The 25,528-nt window shown below is 42.3% G+C and overlaps 1 protein-coding gene across 1 annotated transcript in view; it reads left to right on the forward strand.

The window, feature by feature from the left end:
• Positions 1 to 25,528, forward strand: part of Mboat1 (membrane bound O-acyltransferase domain containing 1) — a 108,727-nt gene that overhangs the window by 56,329 nt on the left and 26,870 nt on the right. Inside the window, exons 2-6 of the mRNA XM_004640153.2 lie at positions 1,029 to 1,174; positions 2,754 to 2,831; positions 8,153 to 8,248; positions 22,113 to 22,168; positions 24,514 to 24,568. Of these exons, the coding sequence (XP_004640210.1) occupies positions 1,029 to 1,174; positions 2,754 to 2,831; positions 8,153 to 8,248; positions 22,113 to 22,168; positions 24,514 to 24,568 (431 nt within the window). The remainder of the gene's footprint in view (positions 1 to 1,028; positions 1,175 to 2,753; positions 2,832 to 8,152; positions 8,249 to 22,112; positions 22,169 to 24,513; positions 24,569 to 25,528) is intronic.

Here is a 25,528-nt window from a genome sequence, read left to right on the forward strand (position 1 = left end):
TATATTTCGACTTCATACTTTTCTACTGGATGGTCTTGCTTTACCTTGGTCTTAACCGCTGAGCTATTTGGCTGGCCCTTTATTGGTATATTTTATTTTTTTAAATTTTAAAATACTGTATGTATTTAGTACAGGGTCTACAGGATCTCACTACACAGACCAGACTCATAGTGATTCTCCTGTTTTCAGCCTCCCAAGAGCTGGTATTACAGGCATGTGCCACCACACCCAATCTCACTGCCTGTTTCGGTGTGCCCCCGGGGTAGGGCCAGCACTGCATGCCAGGGATCCAGCCCCTCCCTGCATCTGCCTAAGGAGGAGCTTTAGTCTGCTATCTGGATGGCCTTTATTGATATATTTTAGTTATATATATCAATCATGTTCATCATGGAGAATTTGTACCTATGTATGATGTAACTTGATTCTTTTCTTCTTCCATTTCCGGACCTGCCCTTCAACCCTTCCTCTTTTATTTACAAAAACTTTGTTTCCGTTTTTTCTTTTGTTTTCTCTCCTTCCTCCTCCCCCCTCCTTAGTTCCCTGTTCCATTTGAACATTTTCTTCCTATTTTACAATGTCTGCTATACATTTTGGTTTTTATTTACACTTTAAGTTTCTCACACCAGAGAAACAATGTGGCATTTACACATGTGTGTCTGATTTATGTCACTTACGAGAATGGTCTCTGGGTATGTTCATTTAGCTAAAAATGTCTCAAGTGTCTCCTGTATGGCAAAGTAATACTCCCTCATAAAAATCAAAAACAAAAACACATCTTCTTCATCCATTCATCAGTTGATGGGCATTTGGGCTGTTTCCAAGATGTAGCTTATAATTTCTGATGTCATATGGACGTACGCTGATTTTTTTGTCTCTCACCAAGTCTGAGTGGGAGATGATCATTTTTGCAGTGCGAGGGTTAGAGCCAGGGCCTTTTGCAGCCTCATCAAGCTCTGGCCACTGAGAAAATGGACGTGAATTCACACGGAGGCAAATAGCAAATGTGTCTGTTCTGTGTCCCCCCGTAGGTTAACTTCGTGGCCTGCCAGCTGTTCGCCTTGCTTGCTGCTTTCTGGTTTCGCATCTACTTACATCCTGGGAAAACAAGTTCTGAGGTCCGGCATGCAATCGCCACCATTCTGGGCATTTATTTTGTAATTTTTTGCTTTGGCTGGTGAGTATGAATTTTATTTTATTTTATTTTTTGTATCTTAGGGAAGGGTCTACAGGGTGTTCAGGGTCTCACTACTAGATCAGACTCGTAGTGATCCACCTGTTTACATCTTCCCAAGAGCTGAGATTATAGGCGTGTACTACCATGCCCAGTAGTATGAATTTTATGAACTAATTTTTAGGGTTTGATGGCAGTGTTCTTGGCCTTGAGTTAAGGTAAGAAGTATATAATATTATGAGATATTGTGTTGTAAAATGTGAATTGAATATGAATTATAAAGTATTTATTGTAAGAAAATGGAACCAATAAACTGACTGCTCAGTGGATGTCAATGACTTTTTTCTTAAAATTAGTCATAATAACTGAATCTTGGAAGTGGCCAAGAGGTCCACCAGCTGATGGATGCAGCAAGAAAATGTGGTACATGTACAGTGGAGTCCTGCTGGGCAAGAAAAAAGGATACATTTGAGTTGTTTGTAGGCAAATGGACACATGTTTGGGCCATGATATTAACTGAGATTAAACCAGACACAAAATGTTAAACATTTCATGGTTTCTCTCATATGAGAAAGCCAGCATATAAATAAAGAGAAGAACAAAAGATAGATGACAGGAAGTCTAGGGTGGACTTCGTGGGGATAAGAAGGCGACTTGGGCCCTGGGTGCAAAAGGCAGGACAAGGGAAGGGGAAGGAAAAAGATGTAAGATGAGATGTGTAGATGTACCAGTTCCACATGGTGAATGTCCTGAAAACCCATACTACTAAAAGTAGTTAATTTTCCAAAAGAAAAAAGAGTAGACTTGCACAATCCTATGAATGGGATGCTTTAAGATTTAATTTTTGCTGAGAAGGAACCCTTTCTGACCTTCACAGACATGGGTGTATTTACAGCACCCCTGCTGAAGACATGGGGGTCTGCCCTGCATTTCTAGTGGAACCCTAGTTTTAGTGTAAGTCTTAGGGACTTTGAATTATTCTGTCGTGGATAGAGAATGCTAACGCTGGTAGATTTGACTTTCTTCTGCTAGGTTAATCTGGGAGCAGCACTTCTTAGAGAAGCTTTAGGGAGAAACATGTCTAGAATTGTATCTTCAGAAAATGTGTGAATTTGTTCAGGGTATCAGAATACTGCTCCTAATTCTTCAGCAAACATTTGAGAAAAGGTAAGTCTTGAATCAACCACTGGGTCTTGGGACCTGGGAAAGCCTGGTTTTGGTGTTGTACTTGGAAAAAAATTAAGTTCTAAGAAAGAACTCCCTTTTCTGGGTCATCATTTGTATACAGATATGAAGAAAAGTAGTGTTCCAATTATAGGATGATTCCTGACATTATTAGTGCTGTGTTTGGCAGACTAGGTCATGATTTCCTGGTGTTATTTTAAGGTATAATATCTTAATTATACAGAACAATTTTGGTTTACATCTTTATATCAATGTGAGTAAACTGATCTCTTACTTTTTGATAGGGCTAGGAATTGAGGTGGAGTAGCCAATAGGTATATTAGAATGAAAATATATTCATCATGAATATTATTAGGTGCATTAATATGAACTATATTTCTTTGTTTATGTCTTAAAGGTATTCCATACATCTTTTTGTTCTGGTATTAATGTGTTATGGCATTATGGTCACTGCAAGTGTAAGCAATATTCACAGGTAAGAATTAGAGCAATGCAAAGTGAGCTTTTTGTGTGATTTTTGAAATATATTTCCAAGAGGAAGATGTACTTTTACCATTTTCCACAAGTGGTGAATATCACCTTCTCTAGGCTATGTTCCCGTGCTTCTTCACAAGAGAACTTCTAGGGAATGTTGCACAAGGTCTTGAATTTGGGGATGGTTTTCTGTGTGACTGCATGTGTCAAACTTATTGAACTGTGTACTTTAAATCTCTACAGCAAAGCTGTTTACAAAGCAAAAAGGACTTTTGCTATGATGTTTTAGTTTAAAGTGCAGTCATAACTTAATTCCATCCAGAAGGTTCTGTGCTTGGATTCTCCACTGCAATGCCCAGGGTAGCTGTTTCACTTTGTCTGTGTTTCCCATGGTCCTGCTCACAATTCAGTGTTGACTCTGCCTTCTGGGGTCACTGGAATGTAAGTTCCATGAGGACAAAAGCTCTCCCTTTTGCTTCTTGTTGCATGCCCTAAACCTAGAACAATACCTGGCACAAGTAAGTATTTATGGGATGAATAAATGAGTTGCTTTTAAAAGGCACTTGCCCTTTTCTGAGTTCTTTTCTGATAGCTTGTCTCAAAAGCAAATGCTTTTTGCCTTTTGTTGTTTTTTTAGAAAAACTGTGATTAGTAAGACTATCCAGACAGTAGTTTTCCTTCTTAAAAACATTGGCATTTAACTTTGGGTGTATAATTTTGTGGTCATCTGATACCAGTTTATGATTTTAAGAGGAAAATATATTTACAGGGTTTTAAGCTTTATAATCATTCAACTTGTTATTCAAGTGAGCTGTGAGCATTTGCATTTTACTCATCTCTCTACTAAGGGCCATCCTTGATAGTATCATTTCTTCCAGAAGGGAAACAGGAGATCTGTTTTGCTGTTCTAAAAGATGTATGTTTTGGTGTGCCTTAAATATGACAAAATGCTGATTAAAGCTTTGAAGTTTTAAAAATTAAATGATTAATAACAATGTTACACCTTGCTAAGCCCTTCCTACTACCTACATGTAATTTCTTAGCTCTGCCTTACGACTGTGTTACGCCGGTGGGCGTAGCCCATTTTCAACACCTGTTCCATGGCTGACCCTGGGCTCTGGTGCCTGGGAATGGAATATTCTAGCCGTGGCAGAGCTGAGCTGGTCACAACAGACAGTGAGTGTTCCATCACAGTAGTATTGTGCTAGCAGAGAGCTCCTCCATACCAGTCAGAAGGAAAGATGCACGTTCTTCTCCTTCTGTTTGCTTGTGTGGTTGCCAGTAAGACGGGAAGAGAGTGGGCCACTGTTCCCAACGGGTGGGCTCAGTGTAAATTCTAAAAAACATCCAAAGTTATTCTTTATCGACTCATGGACAAAGCACTAGACTGGAGTTAGGAGATCTTGACAGGCTGCACAAGTTCTCTGTATACAGGTTGGGGTTTATAATAGTTTGGAGGTGAGATATCTTCAAGAGTGAAGATTCTTTATGGATTGTTCCTCTTTTTTTACTTCCCTCAGCCAGGAGTAAGGGTTCAGTCATATGGCTGGGAGGAGGAGGAGGAGGCGAGAATTACTGTTTGCTGCCATTTGCCATGTACCCACTTCTGAACTAACTGTTTCTCAGGAATTTGGGGAGAGCTCTTGAGGGTACCTTCTGTGCTCTCTTCCCTGCTATTATGTTGGGCAGGCGTCACAGGCCTCAGTTCACCATGTATGAAGCACCTGGAGCAGTGGTTTGTGTCTCCCAGGACAGACCTCAGTGTGAGAACCTGATGGTACAGTTATCAGTTCTGGAGTTTCTGCTTTGTGCCAACTCGTAGAACAGATTTTTCTTAACATATTTCATAATTTTGGTACATCAACTGTTTTTTTAATATATCACTTACTACTTCATTTCATTATTTCAAATATATTCTTCCTAGCTCAGCTCTGTGAAATGTAGTTTTTTTCTCCGAGATGAGGAAAGGAAAGCTCAGAGAGCTGAGTAAATACTGTTGGATGAAATTTACACACTCATGTGACCAACCCCCAGTCAATACATCCCTCCTGTATTGATCTCTGCTGCACCCTCTTCCCTAAAATAACTCCTCTTTCAACTTCTCACACCATGGTTTACTTTTCCCACCCAGGGCTGGGGTTTGCGCTCCTGTTAGTCTGCCTCTGGAATGCTTATTTTCTCAACCACTCCTGGATTCCTTAGATTTTCAGGCCTGGCCAGGGCACGAACACAGTGCTCCACTGCATGAAGATTCAGCACTCTTGCCGCACCCTGGACAGCTGGGGTCTAATTACAAGAGTTGATGGGAGCCTGCTTCACCCTGAGAGCCAGGCCAAGGTCTGGGTGGACTCCTGTTGAGGACAAAGGGAAGTAGCTGCCTGGCTGCAGCTCACCTGCACTGGAAGAGTCTGCCCCTTGCTTCTGCCTGGAGCTGTGGACTGGGTGGGGAAAGGGAAGGGATGCTGGGGCAACCAGGTCTTGCTCTGTTGTGCTCCTGCTTCAAGTCTTAAGGGAGCTTTTCTTAGGCTTTTGCGTTGTTATCTGCCTTTCTGTTTTGGAAAAGATGAATGAATCCAAGGCATACAACAATCGTTTTGTACAGTACAGGTTGAGTATCTCTTCTCTGAAGCGCTTGGGACAGAAGTTTTAGATTTCTAATTTTTTATTTTTGAACTATTTACCTAGACTTCAATGGTTGAGCATCCCAAATTCAAACATTTGAAAATTGAAATCTTCAAAATTGGAAATGTTTTGAGTACCAACATGATATTGAAAATGTTTCAGATTTCACCGCTGGGGAGATAGCTCAGTGGCATAAGCACCTGCCTGGCGAGCTCATGGTCCTGAGTTTGATCTCTGGTACCACAGGAAAAAAAAAAAAAAGAAAAAGTTTCAGATTTTAGAGCTTTTTTAGATTTTGGATTTTTAACTTATACTAACCTGTAAGTTTGTGCTAGTCGGCTTTTTGTAGCTGTGACAAAATCCCTGGTATAAATAGCTTAGGGGAGGAAGGATGTACTTTGGCTCATGGGGTGGGGCCATGTTCCCCCGGCTACACTGCTTTTCTTCCTGCGGGAAGGAAGAACCTCCGAGAGGAAGGGCACGGTAGGAGGGGTGTCAAAGAAGAGGGGGCTGTGGAGAGAGGTACTGCTCTAAGGGCTCCTGCGCCAGCAGCTTAGTCCTTGCTCCACCCCGAACAGCCCACTCAGCCAGAACTTAGCAGCTATGCCTCCACCTCACCACTGAACACTGCTGCACTGTAGACCAAGTCCTCCATATGTCAGCCTTCAGAGTTCAGGTGTAGCAGGCATCATCTTAAATAACGGTAAAGAAAACTTAAGGTTATGTACGGCCTTAAGAGTTTGCTGGACTCCCTGCTTCTTGTCTCTCTCTTGCTATTGAATTAACATTTATTTACTTACTATACCATTCCTTAAATTGACTTAGTCCTCTTGTGATATTTTAATGTAATATGTGAATTTCAATATAATATTAATATATTCATCTTCTCTGTTTTATGATACGCATTAAAAGTTATGTCTGCCAGCCCCTTCCCACCCCGGGTATACCAGGCTGACCACCTAGACTGGGTTTGGTGGCATGCGCCTGTGATCCCAGCGCTGGGGAGGCTGAAAACAGGAGGATCACTATGAGTCCAAGCTGCGTAGTGAGACCCTGTACCAAATATATTTTTAAAAAGTTGTCTTCAGAATTTGTATATGTATCTGATGGGCTCCTGAATCATTTAAAATGTTTAATATATGTATTCATTTCAGTTTATTCCTTTTAACATAACCAAACCTCTTGTCTGTGTTAAGCCAGTGATTGGGATACCCAATAAGCTGGAGAAACCAGTGACTAGATAGATAATGTTTAATATGACAATTACATAAGTCAGCATGTAGCACTAGAAAAATGCAGACAGTGGGAGTGCGGGGAGCAGGGGATGGGGTTGGACAGATGGAGTAGGATGAGCTCAGTGGCAGTGAGGCGTGACCCTAAGCTGAGCTCTGGGTTCGTTTTCCAGAGTTGTTTATTCACTCAGCACAGTATAGGTGGACTTGGCCAACAAGATGCACGTGGCCAGCTCTGTCTTCACGGAACTTGCAATCAAGAAAGACAGTCGGTAATCAGAGAGCCTCGATGTGCTGGGGCTGCTGCGGCAGTGTCCTGTAGCAAGGTGGCTTGTAAACAACAACACATTTTTCATATCTCTGGAGGGTGGAATTCAGAGGTCAGCTGGTACGGCTGGGTTCTGGTGAGCACTTCCTTCTGGATGTCAGATGGCCAAATTCTCATTGTAGTCTCACACAGTGGAAAGAGGCTGGAAAGTCCTCTCTGGGATCCCTTTTATAAGGGAGCTAATCCCATTCACGAGGACTTCACTCTTAATAGCTCATTCACCTCCCCAAAGTTCTACCTCTTGATACCATTGCACTGGAGTTAAACTTCAACATTTCAGTTGTTTTATTTTGAGGGGGTGAAAAGGGGACACATTCAGCCCACTGCACAGATTGTCACATATATTTATAATTGCAGTTTGATTATAAACTGCACACAAGAGTGTGCATGTGAGTACTCGTAGGTGTCTGTGCTTGCGGCTTATGTGTGCATTACTCATTTATACTGTGTCCAGTCTGTCTGCCTCTGAAGACAGGCGGGGGTATTGACTAATAAAGTGGTAAGTGAAGCCTGAGGCATGAGTAGGGCAGGTCCTGAGTGCAGCATCTCACACTGAAGGAGTAGGTAGAAGAAGGAGTAGGCGGAAGAAGGAGTAGGTGGAAGAAGGAGTAGGCAGAAGAAAGAGTAGGTGGAAGAAGGTTATCAGTGCGCTTTGGAAGAATTAGCCAGAAGCGTGGGAAGAAATCCAGGGGAATGGGAGCCAAGAGAAGGGGTCAGAAGTGTAGTGCTGATTTGTATTTTGTCAAGATCATCATGTAAAATGTGATGATTTGTGAAGAAAAGAACCCCATGCCAGATCTCACAGGTCAGTGGTTCCCAGGCCTGGCGGCCGGTTGAAATATACCTGCCTGGTACACCTGGTAGCAAGTGACCCGGGATGTCTGGGGCAAGGCCCTGGCATCCGTAGTGCATGAGGCTGCCTAGATGATTCCATTGTCAGGGCTGAGAGCATCCAGTGTGGTCCAGGTGAGAAGAACGGGTGGAAGGGTGAGGAGAGGGGACGGACTGAGACAGAGCCGGGGCAGTGAAGACTTGGTGACCTCTGTGTTGTTGGAGGGTGAGGGGGAGAGAGAAGGGAGCATGTATTGAGTGCATTATTGTTATGCATAATAACCAAGTCATCTGTGCTTTTGGTTTTAGATACACCTTTTTTGTAGCAATGGGATACCTTACAATATGCCACATCAGCCGGATATACATCTTCCACTATGGCATTCTCACTACAGATTTTTCTGGGTGAGTATCTTAACTTGGCGGTGGGGGAGGGTGAGCGCTGGCACTGACTCAGTCTTGTAGGGTCTGTAAACATGAAGGTTGTAAGAATCATCATGGCAGGTGAAGCCAGCTGGTAGGATACTGTGGTAAGGAGAGTGAGATCAAAGATTTGATTGTTCTGTAAGGTTATTAGCTCTGCTGGGGGCTAGGGTCAAGGTCATGGACTGTACCCTGTGCACATCTGTCCCACTGCCCATTTTCATCTCTTAGTTAATAATACAGAATTCTTCCATGGTACGTTAGATAGATAGCTGCTACCCTGACCTGCTTGGCCATGCCCTGGCTTCCCTGGCCTCTCTCTTTGATCCCTTGGGCTCCGCCAACTACAAGGGTAATAAAAGCCTGATGCAGTGTGGGGACCCCACATGCGTGTAAAAATCTTGTCCGTCACAGCAGCCTTAAGTGGCAAGCCATGGTCACTTGGTAAAGACTGGATGGACCAGTGAAACTCCTATATTCTCTTGAGGTTAGTTCGGGAACAGCTTTGTTTGAATCATAAGGAATGAACACTGAAGCAGAGTTGTTCCTGGTGAAGGTGCATCAGCCACATTACCAAGGACTTTGGTTTGTTCACTGCAGAGGCCTAAGGTCTGGAAGAATGGAGATCTTCCTGCAGCTCAGCTGCACCCGATTCCCTTGGTTGTTGGTGTGCAGCAGAGGAAGATGGGGTTATGACTTTTCATATCTGTGAGCTTCACGAATTATGCTAAACTAAGCTGTCCCATGAGAAGAAGGCTTGTGAGAGCTGAAGGGCATTGTTAGGGAGCAACATTTGCATCTTCACAACTGTGCTTTGGTCTTAGATGGCCTTTCGTGTATCCCATAGGCTTCCTGTTACCCGTAGGCTTCTGGGATTTTAAACTTCTTAAAATTTTAATTTTAATTTTTGTAGCACAGGAATTGAACCCAGCGTCTCTGAACTGGAGCTAAATCCCAAGCCCTTCTTTATTTTTTATTTTGAGACAATGTCTAGGTAAATTTCCCCAGGTGAGCTTGAACGTACCATCCTGCTTCCGCCTCCCAGAATACTGAAATTATGTGAGTGTCACCAGGCTGGCATGTATTTGGGACTTTACGTTTTTCTTCCCACCGTGTGTCTCTCTAGTAGCTTCGTGAAGCACGTTTCTTCCATTTTTCTGGGAAAAGTTTACAGATGTTAAGGTTTTTTTTTGTAGTGTTGTTAAGACACAGAAAATGTGGGAGCAACAAAGATAATGTTACAGATGGGAAGTTACAGCATTGACAAGTGCCCACGGTGTATGATCAGCAAACTTTTTGGTTTGGTTTCACCTGGAAGCCCTCCCAAATTTGGAAGAATTCTTGGCACTTAATAGGTGGCCAGTAAGTGATGAACCAGGTGCCCTCCTTCCTTTTCTGCTGTTGTCCAGGAGGCTTGTTCTTATTACTGAACATCCCCTCTAGCCGTACCGGTTAGGGTGGTGAACAAAAGTATTTCACCTCTTCATGACCATATTGAGGATCGAACCCTAGGCCTCCACACTGATCTAGAGCTCCGGCTCTTTATATTTTTTTGTTTGAGATCTTGCTAAGTTACTGAAGCAGTACTCTAACGTGCAGTCCTCGTGTCTCAGCCTCTCAGAGTCCTGGGATTATAGGCATGTGATGCTGCACCCACCGAAACGAAAAACTTTGACTTTAGTCTTTAGGTACGTTGTTGCACGTTTCTCATGTATATGCTTTTGTCTTCTGAGGACAGGAAGTGCTCATTCATTTCTGTGATAGTTTCTGAGCCCCAGAGGCACTTTAGGCAGTAGGAACGGTAGTCCAGCAGGGAAAATGGCTCTGCAGGGCACAGAAGCATGACGCTGGTACCCTGGAGGTCTCAGAAAGCCACCTCCCTCTCTTTTATCGCCTCCATCTCCATGTCACTATCAGGCCAGCGGCCTTACTGGCTAGACTCCATTCACTGCTTCTCACACCTGCTGCCAGCAGCCTGAACCGCAGTGTGTGGTGCCTGCCAAGCTGGCTGTCCTTCCCTCCACCTTGCCCCTCTGCCCTGTTAGCTGTGGGGATGAGGCTCTAAACTGCAGCGCAAGTGCTGATCTGCCCCTGCTGAATTCTCTGCCTCCTGGCCTGGCATTTTCTACTTCCTTTGCTTGATAGGGAGTTTATGGTATACACTTGCAGGGTTAGTTCATAGCTCTGTGCTCTGATCAGAAAACCTTTTCCCATCTTTGGTAATCTGGAAACCTCTCACTTCATTAAAAAATACAACTCAAAGGGCTCATCTTTACAAAGTTTCCCTTATACCTTGTCTTCTCCACTCTGGAGTCCAGTAATGCATTTTGGACCCGGGGTGGCAGGAAGTCTCTCACCTGGCTTTTGCTTACCAGTGCTGCCATGACTTGTCAGTCACTGTCATCAGCTGCCTGGGTGTGGAGCTGACACCCAGGTACCTGTGGCTTCGCTCATCATTTGCACAATTTGCTTATCCATCATCTGGTTTATTTATTTACACACTTGATTCCAACTGTATGTGTGTATTTGTGCAGGGGCTCTTGAAACAATGAACAAATGCAAGAATAAAGAGGCTTGTTTAAGGGAATTATCTCAGGATTGTGGAGGACGTGATGTCCCGAAGACTTGATAATCAGAGGGGCTGATGGTGTGACCCCAGTCTGAGGCTGAGGATCTGGGACCTGAGGATCTGGGCTAGGCACTGCGGGTGTCTTCAAGTCTCAGGCCTGGGAACATGGAGTTCATATGTCTGAAGGTAGAAGATTGATGTTCTAGCTCAAAAAGAGAGGAATTCACCCTGCCTCTGCCTTTTTCTGTCCAGGCCCTCAATGAGCTGAATCAGACACATTCGTGAGGGTAAATACGCTTTACTTTTAATTCACAAGCTCTCGGTATCATACCCAGAAATAGTGCTTTATGAGTGGTCTGGGCGTCCCTTAACCTAGTCCAGATGACACATAAGCTTTACCCTTCCACCTTCCACATGAGCTGATTATACATGGCTGTGAAAGGAGAGATGGTGCTCTCTCCCTAACTAGGTGGGGTTCTTGGAAGGCCATCAAAGCAGAGTCAGTACATTAATAATTGCTATTGGATGAAATGTAGATGAGAAACCTCAGGGATGAGGAAGCATTCTAGACATTAAAGGTTCTTCGCTGAGATTGCCTTGCAGACTCCCATCTTTATTTACCACCTTAGTGTGTGCTAGTCATTTCTGACTTTGGGCATGGTGGCCGGGTTCATGTAAGAGATGTTCTCATTTGCTAGCTCTGTACCGCTAGGAAAGGGCTCCGTTCTGCATCAAGCACTCATTGGTTCACTAGTTAACAGACACTGACTGGGAACCCTGTGTACACCAGGCATGGTCACAAGAGATGGAAGCCAGTGAAGACTGAGGCATAAGTGTGCATTTACCTACTTTAAAATCATGCATTAAATGTTTAAAATCAAACATTAAATTGTGACCACACCATTGTATACTAGGCTTGATAGGGTCTTCCCCAAATTCATGTGCACACAGAACCTATTAGGTTAGGATTTGGAAGTGGTGACTTTGCAGAGGTAATTAGGTAAGGTGAGGAGGTGCAGGAGCAGGGTGTGCTTTAGATCCAGTATCACAAGTGTCCATAGTTGGAAGGTTGTGAAAGACAGACACTGACACACAGGGAAGGTAGTCATGTGACGATGGAGGCACAGAGTGGAAAGATGTAGCCGGGGGCCAGGGAATGTCAGGAGTGGCATGGATTGCCCCCCACCACACGAAGGAAGGCGCACGGAGCAGATTTCCCTCAGAGCCTCCAGAAGGAGCCGACCCTGCTGACATCTTAGTTTTGGGTGTTTGCTCTCCAGAACTGGGAGGGAAAGTAAATCCTGTTGTGTGAACTGGAAACTCACGTCCAGTGCTTAATGAGTCTGTACATTGCATGCATACAGCTATCTCCTTTTCCTGATTGTGTGGGATCAGAGCTCCTCTACTGACCACGTCTGTGGTTACTGCTTATGTCTCACTTTTTGTTGTATTAAAACCATGAACTCTTGAATAATTTTCAAATCGTTTTTAGTATAATCAAAATTGTGGAAAGTTACCACAGGGAAAAAATATCCAGGGCATTTGGCGGACAAAGCCATGTGCTTGTGAAGTGTGCTGGGCTTGGGGCCTGACAGCTGAGGAGGATGTTGTCACTTTCTGTCAGCTTCACTCCAGCAGCAGCAGCAGCATCTTGATAAATGTCCGCAGGTGATGTTTATTCTGTGGCATTTTTTGGGATCTCTTCAAATTAAGAAATCTGACACTACACACAAAACTGCAGAATGTTTGAGCTAGAAAGGACACCGTTCCTAGGCAAGGAATATAAAGAAAATGTGTTTTACCCAAATAGCACATGCAGTTTGCCTCTCTTCTTGCTGAGTGGCCATATTGTCAGGTTTTAGAAGGTCTGTGGTTGGCTTTTGTTTTGATAGATTGTTATTTTCTCCTACCATTGTAGGCACGTGGTGTCTTACTGGTATAAACCCACGTCCTTGGAGAGGCCAGTCGGCAAGTGAGAGGTACACACCACTCTGAAATTGACAAGATGTTTCACATCAGAAGTTGTCAACTAGAGGTTCTTTGCCCATGCCTGTTTCTCATTTCAGTCATGGAAACGATCACGTGTTCTCATTCAGAATGGAACTAATTGAACTCTGCTACTTATTGCAGTTGATGTACTGCATCTAGCATTTCGTGACGAGATGGTGTTTTGAACTTGACATGGTGTCGTAAATCATCCTGATGAGGTCATGTCTCTGGTGAGCATGTGTGCAGTTCTAAAATGCATGACACACTTTTTCGTGTCCTTACAGTACGCCCAGATGGGACTTGAGGGACACTGGGTGTGATTAGTGTTTGCGTCAGAGAACGTCTGTATGTGCTTTTAATTTTGGAGAACACATAGACTTGCTCTTTAGGCTGTTCTGGGACTTGAAATTTCAAGTGATCAGTTTTCTATGGGCTGGACTGCCATTAATGGCACAGGTGATGCACCAGGTACATGTGTGCTACCGCTGCCCATAGTGGTGAGTGTTCTTTATCTTTCTTGGTATGAATTTGGGCTGCAAAAAGCACGAGAGTACTTACCTGTTTTCCGGGGGGCAAGCTCAACACTTGGAAGAAACCTGGTTCTCCATCCCTGTTGGGTTTGTGATACTGAGCTGATGCTTCTCCTCTGCTCACAGGAGGGTGCAAATTGAGTTTTCTTTGAGGGCAGCAGCAAGAACTCACAGTTCCTTTTCCCAGCCGAGGCCAGATTCAGGCAGATAATTGCTCTCTCATCATGTTCGCAATTCAGGTTGCCTGTGTGTTTTTGAAAACATGAGATGCAAACTCTTACACACTGCTGGTGGGAGTATAAATTGGTATAACCCTTCTGGAAGGCAATCTTGCTATAAATTTCAAGTAAGAAGATTTTAAAGTTCACATCCCATAATAGACTGAATTTGTAGGAGTGAAATTACTGTAAGAAAATAAAATTTATCCTTAAGGATGTTCAACATAGCAGTAAAGGATCAGAAGCCTCTTAAATCATCCAAAGGAGGTAAATTATTAAATTAAGGTGCTAATACGCCTCCATGGAAAATGATGCTTTCAGACTATAAAAACTGCAAGACAAATACGCATGCATGTGTCAAGATTGCACTTTTCCTTTGAATGTGCATGTGCATGAAAAGAACGGGAAGAAGGGCCAGCGAGATAGCTCAGTAGACTAAGCGCCTGCTTAGGCAATCGCAGGGACCAAGGTTCGATCCCCATCTGCACTGGCCCCACCCCCAGGTGCTCTGAGCTGGCCACTGAATCTGGGGGTGGTGTCGCTCGCCTGTGATCCCAGTGCTGGGGAGGCTGAAAACAGGAGGATCACTATACGGCCGAGCTGCATAGTGAGACCCTGTATCAAATGCATAAACAACAACAACAACAAGATACATAAAAAAAAAAAAAAAAAAAAAAAAAAAAGAATGTGAGGGAACAATTGAAGTGTTAAAGCAAAGGTTCTGCCTGGGTGTATTATTCATGAGTATAGTCATTGTGTTCATTCATATTGCTGTCATAATGAGTCCTGGAATATTGTTTAACTGTATTTGCATGCACTTAAAAACCGTGGCGAAACTCAGCTGGCATGGTTACTGGAAGCGTGGCCATCTGACTTCTTATCTCATTGGAGGACAGTAGAAGCAGTGTTCTTTACCTGTCTCTGCTGGTGATGGATGTCGTTTACTCTGTTGTTCCAAGGAAAATGTTTTCTGTAACATCCTGGTCACTCCACCTGTGCAGCTCATTGTGTTCAGATAATTGGATTATAGAACACAGAAGAGGTATTTGCCAAGAGATTTCAAAATTTGGCTATTTCATACTTCTTTAGGCCACTGTCACCTTTACAGTGATTAGCACAGTCACCTGGAGATTCATTTTGCAGTAAAGTTATACCAAACAGTTTTGGTTTGTCCCCTGTTAAATGAAGAATTGGTGATGTTGTTGTAGTTGATTACCAAACTATAGAGGTGACATTTGTTTGTTTATTTAGTGTTACTGGGGATTGAACCCAGGACCTTTGTGCTAAGCTACACCTCTACCCCCTTTTTTTTGTATTTTTATTTTTTATTTTGAGACAGAGTCTTTCAAGTCATTGTGTTACCAGGATGGGCTTGAACTTTGGATCCTCCTGCTTCAGCCTTTCAAGAGTTCTTGGGGCCGGGGAGATGGCTCAGTAGAATAAGCACTTCCCTGGCAAGCGTGAGGGTCTAAGTTCAATCCCCGGTTCCACCAAAAAAAAAAAAAAAAAAAGAGTTCTGGTATGACAAGCATATATCACCATGTGTGGTTTAGGAGTTAAATGTTTTAAATGACTATGAGAGTGGGGGAAGGGTTGAGGGGTTGACATTGTTCTCTCTATTCCAAAAATATCTTCATCTGCGTGCCTTTAAAAATTTCATTTCTTCTCTCTCTCTCTCTCTCTCTCTCTCTCTCTCTCTCTCTCTCTCTCTCTCATATATATATATAATTTTTTAAAAAACAAAATACACCATCAATCTTCTGTTCAAGAAGAAAAATATGATTTTGCTTTTAATTATGAAAAAAAGAAATCATAAGACAAAGTGAAAAGGGTGAAATGGTACCATTTTCGATTGGGCAGGTGGTTCCCAGGGGTCCCGGGGCAGGGCCCGAGGCTGACAGGCATCAACGCGCGGAGGGTGGGGTGTGGAGCAGAGGAGCATAATCTGAATACAGGTGAAGTTTGGAGGCCTCGTTGTCTTGACAAATTTTTCCCCTGAATGAGTCTCCCCTTGATTTTGTTCTTCTGGGCTTACAGTATTATAATAGGTGCTTGTGTATGAGCTTCATGTTATTTTTGCCAAAAAGGAACATGAATTCCAGTTGTAAACCATCAAATGAGTTTGTTTTATATTGTTTTTTTTTTTTTTTTTTTTTTTTTTGGTGGAACTGGGGATTGAACTCAGGCCCTTGCACTTGCCAGGGAAGCGCTTATTCCACTGAGCCATCTCCCCGGCCCCTTGTTTCATATTCTGATTGAAACACAACATGGATGGAATTTAATTTTTATCCTAAGTCAGTAGCTCTAAGGATTCTGTTCTTTAGTTCAGTAACTCCTGAATCTAAATTGTTTTGTTTGTCCTATCCATAGAGTCAAAGAAATTTATTAATTAAAAAATGTTCAGAGATGCAGGATTCTGGGGAAGATGATACGCACTTTTTCCTCATACAGAAAAGTAGGTTATGTAGAGGGACGTGAAACTCACCTTCCTTTTAGTGGGCAGATTCTGGTTCTAGTTTGTGGCGTTTTGGTCTGCTTTAGCACCACTTAGTGTACCTTATGCTTTTTAAAATGATTATGTTGTGAGTTGTTTCTTCTTTAAGTTGCTAAAAACTTCTTTTTTAAAAAAATAAGTAAGTTCGTTGGTATATTTTGGTGTACATAGTGATCACATTCATTGTAGGGAATTGTACCTGTACCTGGTATAACTTGATGCTATTTTTTCCCATTCCCTTCCTCTCCCAGCAACCCCCTTGCCCCTCCTTATTTACAAGCACTTTGCTTCTTTTGATGTTTAAGCATAAGCACCATGCTGTTCAAAGTATGGTCATGATATGCAGCAATATTTGAGCCACGGGCTTTTAGTACTTATTTCAAAACAGGATGTCTTCTCTAACATATGACAGTATGTGGTTCTCACATAGACCTAGTGGTGATATTTCTTATTGAATTACTAGTCATCGGTGCTGCTGTAACTCTCCATTATTATGTGTTGCCCTATCTGGATATTCCCAGAAGCAGATGGCAGCATGAGAACAGATGCGTAAGAGGTGTGGGGGTGATGTGTATTTCCTGCTGGCCAAGGGTGGATGGGGAGGGACATGCATGAGGCTGAGACAGCTTTCAGACTGAAATGCAGATTTTATTTCTAAGAAGGAGAGAAAAAGAAGGAAGAGAGATGTTGGATGCCTCTGCAGTTCTAAGGACAGTTTTAGGTTAAAGTCTATAAAGAACTTTCAGCTCAAAGTTAGAGCAGAGGAGTACCACAGTAGTGGGGAGTGGCCTGCCTAGGCATATTGCTGCTGTGCCCAGTCATTGGCTGGGAGCTGCCAAAGGGGCGGGGCTTCTGTCTGAACATGGGGTGAGATCAGAGCACAGCAGCTGGGCTGGGACTTCCCCTAGCGGGTCTGCTGGGTGCAATCTCCTGACAGTCAGATATAGGAATATTAGGCTATTAAATATTTTGCTGAACAATGCCCAGTCATAGAATACATTTAACAGAAGTTAGAGGAAAACAAATTTATTTCTGCAGAGCCACAAAGGTAGGCTAAGTCCGTAATACATTCTCTTTATTGAGGTATGTACTGTATTCTAAGGTTTTAGGATGGAGTTATGGATTCAGTACATGGTAGAAACTTACATGGTTTGCAGATAATGTGGTTGCTGGAGAGTGTGCCATGCATTAAAAGGTTGGTTCCTTTTTTTTATTTCCCGGAACCGAGGATTGAACTCAGGCCCTTGTGCTTGCCCACTAAGCACTTATTCTACTGAGCTCTCTCCCCAGCCCCAGAAGGTTGGTTCCTAAGGCTTCCAAACTTCTAGAGAAAATAAAGACAGAATGTGTTTGGAAAGAAGACTGTTATGCTTTGAAGACCATTTTTGGACAATACTTTAAGTGTGATGTCTAGAGTGATCCCTATTAAGAAAAAAGCTCTTGGCTTCTGTTACATACTGTGGGCCAGAGATCTCTTTGAAAACCAAAAGGGTGAGTTACAGTGTTATATTGGGTTGTAAGATCAAGGTAGTCTTATGAAAAAGCTTTATGTACTGTAGCCCTTATTTGTAGGACAGAACCTGAGTACTGTGGAAAAGCAATTATCTTTGCAATATGAAAGGGTTGTTCTAAATGAGTGTCATCTGTGATCATGTCTTGGTACACATGGTGACTTGGTGGCCTTGTTTGCTGTAGTTATTCTCACCAGTTCTGGCAGAACCCAGACACCCATCCCTTTTCCCCCAGGACTCGGGGCTGTGTGGCATCTGAGATGACTCCACGAGGCTGTCATAGGACAGGAAGCAAGCCTCGTCCTTGTAAATAAGGAAACTATCCAGCAGCTGGGCTCAAAGACTGTAAATTACCCAAAAAGCCTCAAGAATAGAGGTCAGAAAATCCGGCAAGACTAAGACTTGAAGGAAAACAGGGCAGGGCAATGGGATTTTCTCTTGACTTGTTGAACTGTAATAACGTCCCAGTTTTATGTCCCCTTCTAAATTCATATGTGACCCTCATCTCCAAGGTCATGATGTGAGGAGGTGGGGCTTTTGAGAAGTGGTTACGTCGTGAGGCTTGTGCTCTCAGGAGGGCGATTAGTGGTCTTACGGAAGCAGCCCCAGGGAGCTCTGTACCCTTCTACCACGGAGGGTACCAAAGAGCCATCTTGCATGCAATTCCTCAGCTCTGCCAGCACCTTGACCTCAGCTTCCCGCCTCCAGAAGTGTGACAGAATATCAGAATTAAATTAAGCCACCTCATTTATGACATTTCGTTATGACAGCTTGAATGAACTTAGATAAACAGTAGAGTTATTAAAGGTATGAACCTAGGGCAGAAAAATTAGGAGAATGGGTATCATTTTATCTTACTTTTTTTTTTTTCCAGTTTTTTTTTTTTTTTTTAAAGATGTGGTCTTATTGTGTTGCTCGGGCTGGCCTTAAACTCCTGGGCTCAAATGATTTCTTCTGTTTCAGCCTCCCGAGTAGCTGGGACTTCAGGCATACACCAGTGTGTGCCGCTCAGCTTTCGAATGTTTTATTGTCTTTGCTGAGGTATAATTCACATACTGTACATCATTTAAAGTGTGCAGCTGAATGGTTTTAGGATATTCAGCAAATGAATTCACACAGAAGAACATCACACTTCATTTTACATTTTCATTCCCCGTTCAGAAGAAGTTCACATATCATCCTTCATTTCCCACAATCTTTTTTTTTTTTTTTATGGTTTTCCTATTGGAGAGATTTTACATAAATGAAATTGCACACTGTACTTTTTTCACTTAGTATGGTGTTCCAAGGTTCATCCATTTGTATGCTGTGTCAGTACTTCTCTTTGCTGAGTAATATTCTGTTGTGTAGACACACCACACTGTCTTTCTTCATGAGTTGGTAGATGTTTAGATTATTTCTTGGGGCTGTTATTAGTAATGTTGCTCTGAATATTCATGCATGTGTTTTCTGTAGACATTTTATTTCTCATGGATATATGCCTAGTTGTGGAATTCCTGGGTCATAAGGTACCTCTGTTTAACCATTGTAGAAATGGCTATACTGTTTCTAAAGCTGTCAGACCATTAAATATTCTCACAGGCAGTGAGTAATGTTCCAGCTTCTCCACCTCCCTACCATGCTTGTTATTGTCTACCTTTTATTCTGACCATCCTAGTACTTGTGAAACAGTGTCTCATTTTGTCTCCAATGGCTAATTATCTTTGAGCATCTTTTCAATAAAAAAATGTCGTTTGGCCATTTGTTTATCCTCTTAGAGAAATAGCCATTCAGATTCTATTCCCATTTTTAAACTGAGTTATTTGTCTATTAAATTGTAAGAGTCAGATGTAATTTGCAAATATTTTCTTGTATTCTGTGAAATAGCATTTTGCTTTCTTAGTGGTGTCTGTCCTTTGAGGCATTAAAATAAGATTTTGATGAGGTCATTTAATTTGTTATTTTCTTTTCTTGTTCTTATGCCTAAGAAAACCAGTACCTATATTCCTGATAGTTATATAATTTTAGCCCATATATTTAGATCTTTATCCTTTTTTTTTTTTTTTTTTCTTTTTTGTGTTACTGGGATTGAACTTGGGACCTTGTGCATGCCAGGCAGGAGCTTATGCTGCTGAGCCATTTCCCTGGCCCTCTTTATCCATTTTTGAATTATGTTTTATAATTTTTTTATGTAGGCACTGAGTTGCCCCACGATTCATTAAAAAGATTATTCTAGTGAATTATCCTAGAATATCCTCTCAGTGAGTTATCCTAGAATCCATTTTTTAAAAAACATGGGTACTATCTCTGAGGCAAGTTTTTATATTATGACTTTTATCGACTAAAGGTTGGTATTTTGTCAATACGTGGCTATTGACAGGCAGTTGAATTTTATAAATGTGTATTTTACTATGTGTTCATGGAAGGATTGCCTTTGACACAGCAAAGAACATTAGAGCATATTTATATGAAGAAGGTAATGCAGCTGTGTGTCACTTAACTGGGAGCACACTCTCAGAAATACGTGATCATGTGATTCTGTCCTTGTGTGAACATCTTAGATTCTTTACAAAAGCTAGGTGTGATAGCCATCTTCATGCCTTGTCCAGAAGGTGTAACCTGTTTAATGTTTGTAGGCTACAAATCTGTATAGCATGTTACTCTACTGACTGCGTTGGGCAGTTGTAACCCAGTGGTAGGTATTTGTGTATCTAAGCATTTCTCAGCAGGTTTGTTGTCTTGTCTCTTACTTTTCTCTTGTTGCTCGGACAAATACCCAACACCCAAAATGAAGGAAGGAAAAGCTTATTGAACTCACAGTTTGTGGAGTATGGAGTTTGTCCGTACTCAGCGGGCTCCAAGGTGGAGTGGCACATGGCAGAGGGCAGCATTCATGGCAGTGGAAAACGTCAAAACGGCAAGAGCAAATGAGAGGAGCAGCAGCAACAGCAGCAACAGAGAGCAAGTCTATCTCTCTCTCTTATGTTGCATTCAGGGTGTGTGCCCCAGGCCAGGTGTAGCACTCACACCCATAATCCCAGCAGCACTCACACCCATAATCCCAGCACTGGATCATGAATTAATCATAAAGTCTAGAAGTCCGCCCCATGACTGCATGAAGATTTGGGGGACAGCTAGACACAAACCATAACATTTGTGTATACAGGCATTATCACAAACGTGTGAATGATATACCACATTATGACATTATGAGGGCTGCAGTGTCTCCCAGGGACAGGGATCTCTCAGCTCCATATTAGTTTTACAGCACCATTGTTATATATATGGTCATTGACTGAAGCATCTTTATATAGTGCATGACTATATATACCAAGATGGGATTACAAACTATCATAAGTGTTTAAGTTAAAAATTATTGCTGTAAAAGACTTAAGACATACTGCTATGAACATGTTCACAGTGGCGCTGTAATTTATGTACCTCGCTGCCAGGTGGCTGTGGCCCATCAGTAGTACATGTATGACTGTTCAGTTGGGGGGTATGGCACAGTCACGTATGTACTACTGGTGGTTCAAATAGTGGAACATCTTGTCCCCCTAACCCCAATACCTGTACTCGCTTCAAGCACACACCATTCTTGCTGTTTTCGGGAGCAGTTCTGGGAGTCCTCTCGTGAGTGTCTTTTGTTGCGCTGTCCTGTTTACCTTTCTTCATGGTCATTTTGACTTTGGAAAGAGCCATGAGTTGCACAGTGGCAGAGCTGGCGGGTGAGGAGAGTGAGGACACACTGCAGTGTTGTGCTTTCTTACTTTAAATAAAAAATAATAAAAACAATTATACACAGTTTCCGACAATGATTGTAGCAGAGTGCCAGTGGCTACTACATTGCATGAACTGTAATGTGTTCCCTTAGACAGCACTCAGTAGCAGCGTTCACTGCATTTTGTGTCACATTTTGTGAAGACAGTCATGAAAGAGGACTTCCAGAGCTGCTTCAGAAATTGGCAGGAATGATGGGATCAGTGTATTTGAAGTGGGAGGATGGTTAATGGCTATGTGTCTATGTATCTTTTACTTAAAATAAAAAATAACTTAAGCACTCAGTGTAGTTTTTTACACACTGTGTGCTCTCTTGTGTGGGTGTGAGTGTGAACACACACTTGTGTCTATCTTCCTCTTTCTCTCCCTTAATCTCCAGGTGGAGCCAGGGCATGGGTTTAGGCGTGTCCCGGACCATTGCTTCTTATACTTTAATGTGCCTTTGATTTCTCTCGCAATCTTGTTAAGTAGACCCTGGTGTTCTTGTCTGAATTGGAGACTGAGCGGCTACCTTCCTCCAGGTGATGCTGCGATGCTGCTGCTGGATCAGCCCTGACCCTGAGGCTTCAGGGCACGAGGGACGTCTAGGGGGATCTGAGTACTCAGTGGTGTTGCATCTATTTATTAAAAATTACTTGGAGGGGGAAATAACGATGGAATGTTTTTAATTCAAAATTTTTGTAGTTTGCTTAACGAACTTCAACGTGAAAAAACATGCAAAGAAATAGAATGTAGTTCTTTTTGTGCTAGTGTTGATTTTGCTTTTATCCTTCTAGGCCTCTGATGATTGTCACCCAGAAGATCACCACCTTGGCTTTTCAGGTTCATGATGGTGAGAAAGGCAGCTCCCCTTTCCGTTCTCAGAGTGAGCCTGACACGTAGGCTGTCCTTTCCGTGTAGACATGCCGTCCAAAATGTGGCCCAGTGCAGCCAGATCCTGTTTTATCTTCTTCAGAGTTTCTAGACTTCTTTAATCATAGCCCTTTTCTTTCCCAGTGAATATCCACTATTTCTCATGTGAATCTGTCTTCTGTATGTGCTCCAAGAACTGGGTTTTCTATTTATTTTTGTAGTGTTTTAATTTGTGACACTTTCTGACCTTCTTTTCCAAATCTGTTAAGAAATGGCCTTTTACTTCAGTTTAATCTCTGAAAAGCTTACAAGGTAATAAAAAATGAAATAGCATTGGCTGCTTAATCATTTTTTAATGTGAATGTTTTGGCTTAGAAAATTATCTAATGAGATTAGCCTGACCCTATGAAAAGCTGGGACAAGGAAGAATCTTCCATTTGTACAAAACTAAACTTTTTTTTCCTCTTATGCACTTCCTAGAAATGGCCAGAACATGTGATTTACACTGTTAAAACTAAGCTCCTAGGGAAAGAAGATTATTTCAGCTGGGCAGAAGTTTTCAATATGGGTTTAAGAAATGCCAGGTTCAATTAGTAAAAGTATAATCTGTGGATTTATACTGCTCAGGAAAATGCTTCTGACTATTAAAATCTCTTTATATGTAGACAGATTGAGAAGGTTTATCTCTGATAGCTAGCTTTCTTATTTCTACTTAAACATTGGGAGCTGATTAAATTTCATTCGACCCAGGGTGTTCCTACTTCATACTTGGTGCTTGAGTCATTCTGTAGAGAGCTCCATAATTTTATACCAAGGAGGGAGTTTTTCTCCGGTAACCAACCATCCTGGTTCACTTACTGAGTTTCCCAGAATGTGAGGTTTTCAAGTGCCATTGTCAAAGAATCCAAAGTGTTTGTGAGTTGTTCATACTGAAACTCAGCTTGGTTGTAGCTGTAGATTAACATCTGAAAAATAAACCACTAGCTAAATTGTTTTACTTCCTAACATTTCCGCATATGTACTATTTGCTGAGACCTTCAGCCTCCCAGATAGCTGGGCTTATGGGCATGTTCAACCATATCCTGTTTAAAGAATCTGTTCTCAAAAATAAATAAATAAATAAATAAAGAATCTGTTCTCTTTGACAGTAACGGGGATTGAACCCAAATCTTACCCACTGAGCTATCTTCCAACTTTTTTATACTTATATTTTTATATTTACTGTAGGGCAGGGTTTTGATAAGTTGCAAGTTGTTCAGACTGGGCCCAAACTTTCAGTCCTTTTGTCTCCCAGAGTATTGGGATTACAGGGATGTTCCACGGTGCCCTGCCAAATTTTACCTCAGATATTCTTAGTGTACTGTATTTTTTTTGGAGCATCTTTTATATGGAGCAAAATGTTTATTTGCCTTTTTCTATTTTTCCTGTGTGTGGGAGGAACAGGGAGATTCTGGAAGCACCCCATCTTCTCTCAAGCACGACTTGAATTTTCCATGGTTGGTGACCATGATCAATCGCTACTGATTGGGCTGTCTTACAGTGCTTGTAAGACAGTGTTTCAGTTGCTCTGACTCCAGTTTAATAAGTAAACTTTATGGGACGCACATATGTGATCTGGTTGGGAGTTGGTCTGCTGCAGATGGATTTGAAGAAGTAAAAAATCTGTTAATCCCTTTGTGCTTTTCCTGCACTCAAGGTTACTTTTTTAAAAAAAATTTGACAATATTTGTTGTATTGCATAGTTATCTTTAACTTAGTTGTATAGATTACCAGATATATGCATGTCAAATTGGAAAAAGAAAAAGAAAACAAGTCATTAGGAAATTAAGAAGAGAGAAAGAGAAAAAAATGCAAGAAAAAATTAAACATTTTTCTTATGCTTGGAGGAGGAAAGTCCTCATTATTTCCACATGATCTCCCCACCACAAGCTCACTGCTCTGCCGTGGCAGTGAAATCATAGAGTGGGAAGGGAGGACACGGGGAAGGCTGTGCACAGTAGCCAGAAGGAACCTTTGAACTCAGCTCCCCTTTTCCTAGGAATCTGTAGTGTGCACGTTTGTGACTTCCAGGTAGCACTTTGATCCAGGCCCTCCATGGCCCCTCACCCACAGGGGATGGCGCCCAGAGCCTCGTGAATGCCAAGCACACACTCTGCTTTGAGCCCTGGCCCAGACCCACACAGGCTATTTTTAAAAAATGAAGAAGAGGGATTCTTTATGATTTATGAAGCAGCAATAATTCGTTTCCCAAATGAGTTTAATCTTTCAGGATTGTTTACTTCACTTCCATCATCTTACTGGTAATTTTTTTTCTCCATTTTGTAGGACTAGGTCGAAAGGCTGAAGACCTCTCTGGTGAGCAGCGCCGACTTGCTGTGAAGTGAGTTCACTTCAGCCCACTATATATCCATGTCTAGAGATTCTCCCGCATTTTTCTGATGGCTATAGGTTAATGCCATTATTTGGATATGATATTACATATTTAATGTGTTACTGATAGATTCTTGGACTATCTTCCAGTCTTTGGCTTTGACAGATGGTAAGTAGTGGATCATTTTAAATGTGTTTGTGTTTAGCTGTAGGACAGGTTCCCAGAAGCTGTGTTGTTGGGGCAGGAAGTAAATGGATCTAAAACTTTGTTAGTTCTACAGGATTCTCCTTCATCAGTTGTTTAGTCTACTGCAGAATTATTTTTATTGAGCATGTGTCTGGGGCCCTCAGGAAATAGCTGATTTTTCATGCATGTCAGTGTGTTAAGAGGCCAAAGGCTGGAAGAAGATAGAAATTCTGGACAGAGACATACATGAGGCTGGGAGAGAAGAGAAACTTGGAGGTGGGCATTGTCCGGTGTTGAGGTGCACTAGAAAGGGGGCCAGTGTTAGAGAGGAAGGAAGGGCGTGAGTCTTCACATAGGAGACAACCCTGGGGGTGAAGGAGGCCTTGAGCAGCAGGGCAGGGAGGTCAGGGCAGCTTTGGCTGGGGTTTCTGCAAGACAATGTCAGGGAACAACTGGGATGAGTAAGGGGACCTAGTTGCTTCCTTTTTTTTTTTTTTTTTGTTCAGAACTGGGGATTGAACTCAGGCCCTTGCGCTTGCCAGGGAAGTGCTTATTCTACTGAGCCATCTTCCTGGCCCTCCAGTTGCTTCCTTAATGAAGGGGCAGTCATTGGAAGATTCTAAGGAATCAAGTCCTTCCCTCAGCATTGTGCAGTAGCGGGCATAATCCCCATGGCTGGTTAGCAGTGTGCCTCTGGAAGCCTTTCCCTCAGGTCTGACCCGCTGCAGCAGGGTCCCAACTGCAGCTCAGTTCTTTAATTTTTAAAATTAATTTAATTTTTTA

The sequence above is a fragment of the Octodon degus genome, unplaced genomic scaffold, assembly GCF_000260255.1.
Source record: "Octodon degus isolate 3935 unplaced genomic scaffold, OctDeg1.0 scaffold00119, whole genome shotgun sequence".
NCBI classification, from domain to species: Eukaryota; Metazoa; Chordata; class Mammalia; order Rodentia; family Octodontidae; genus Octodon; species Octodon degus.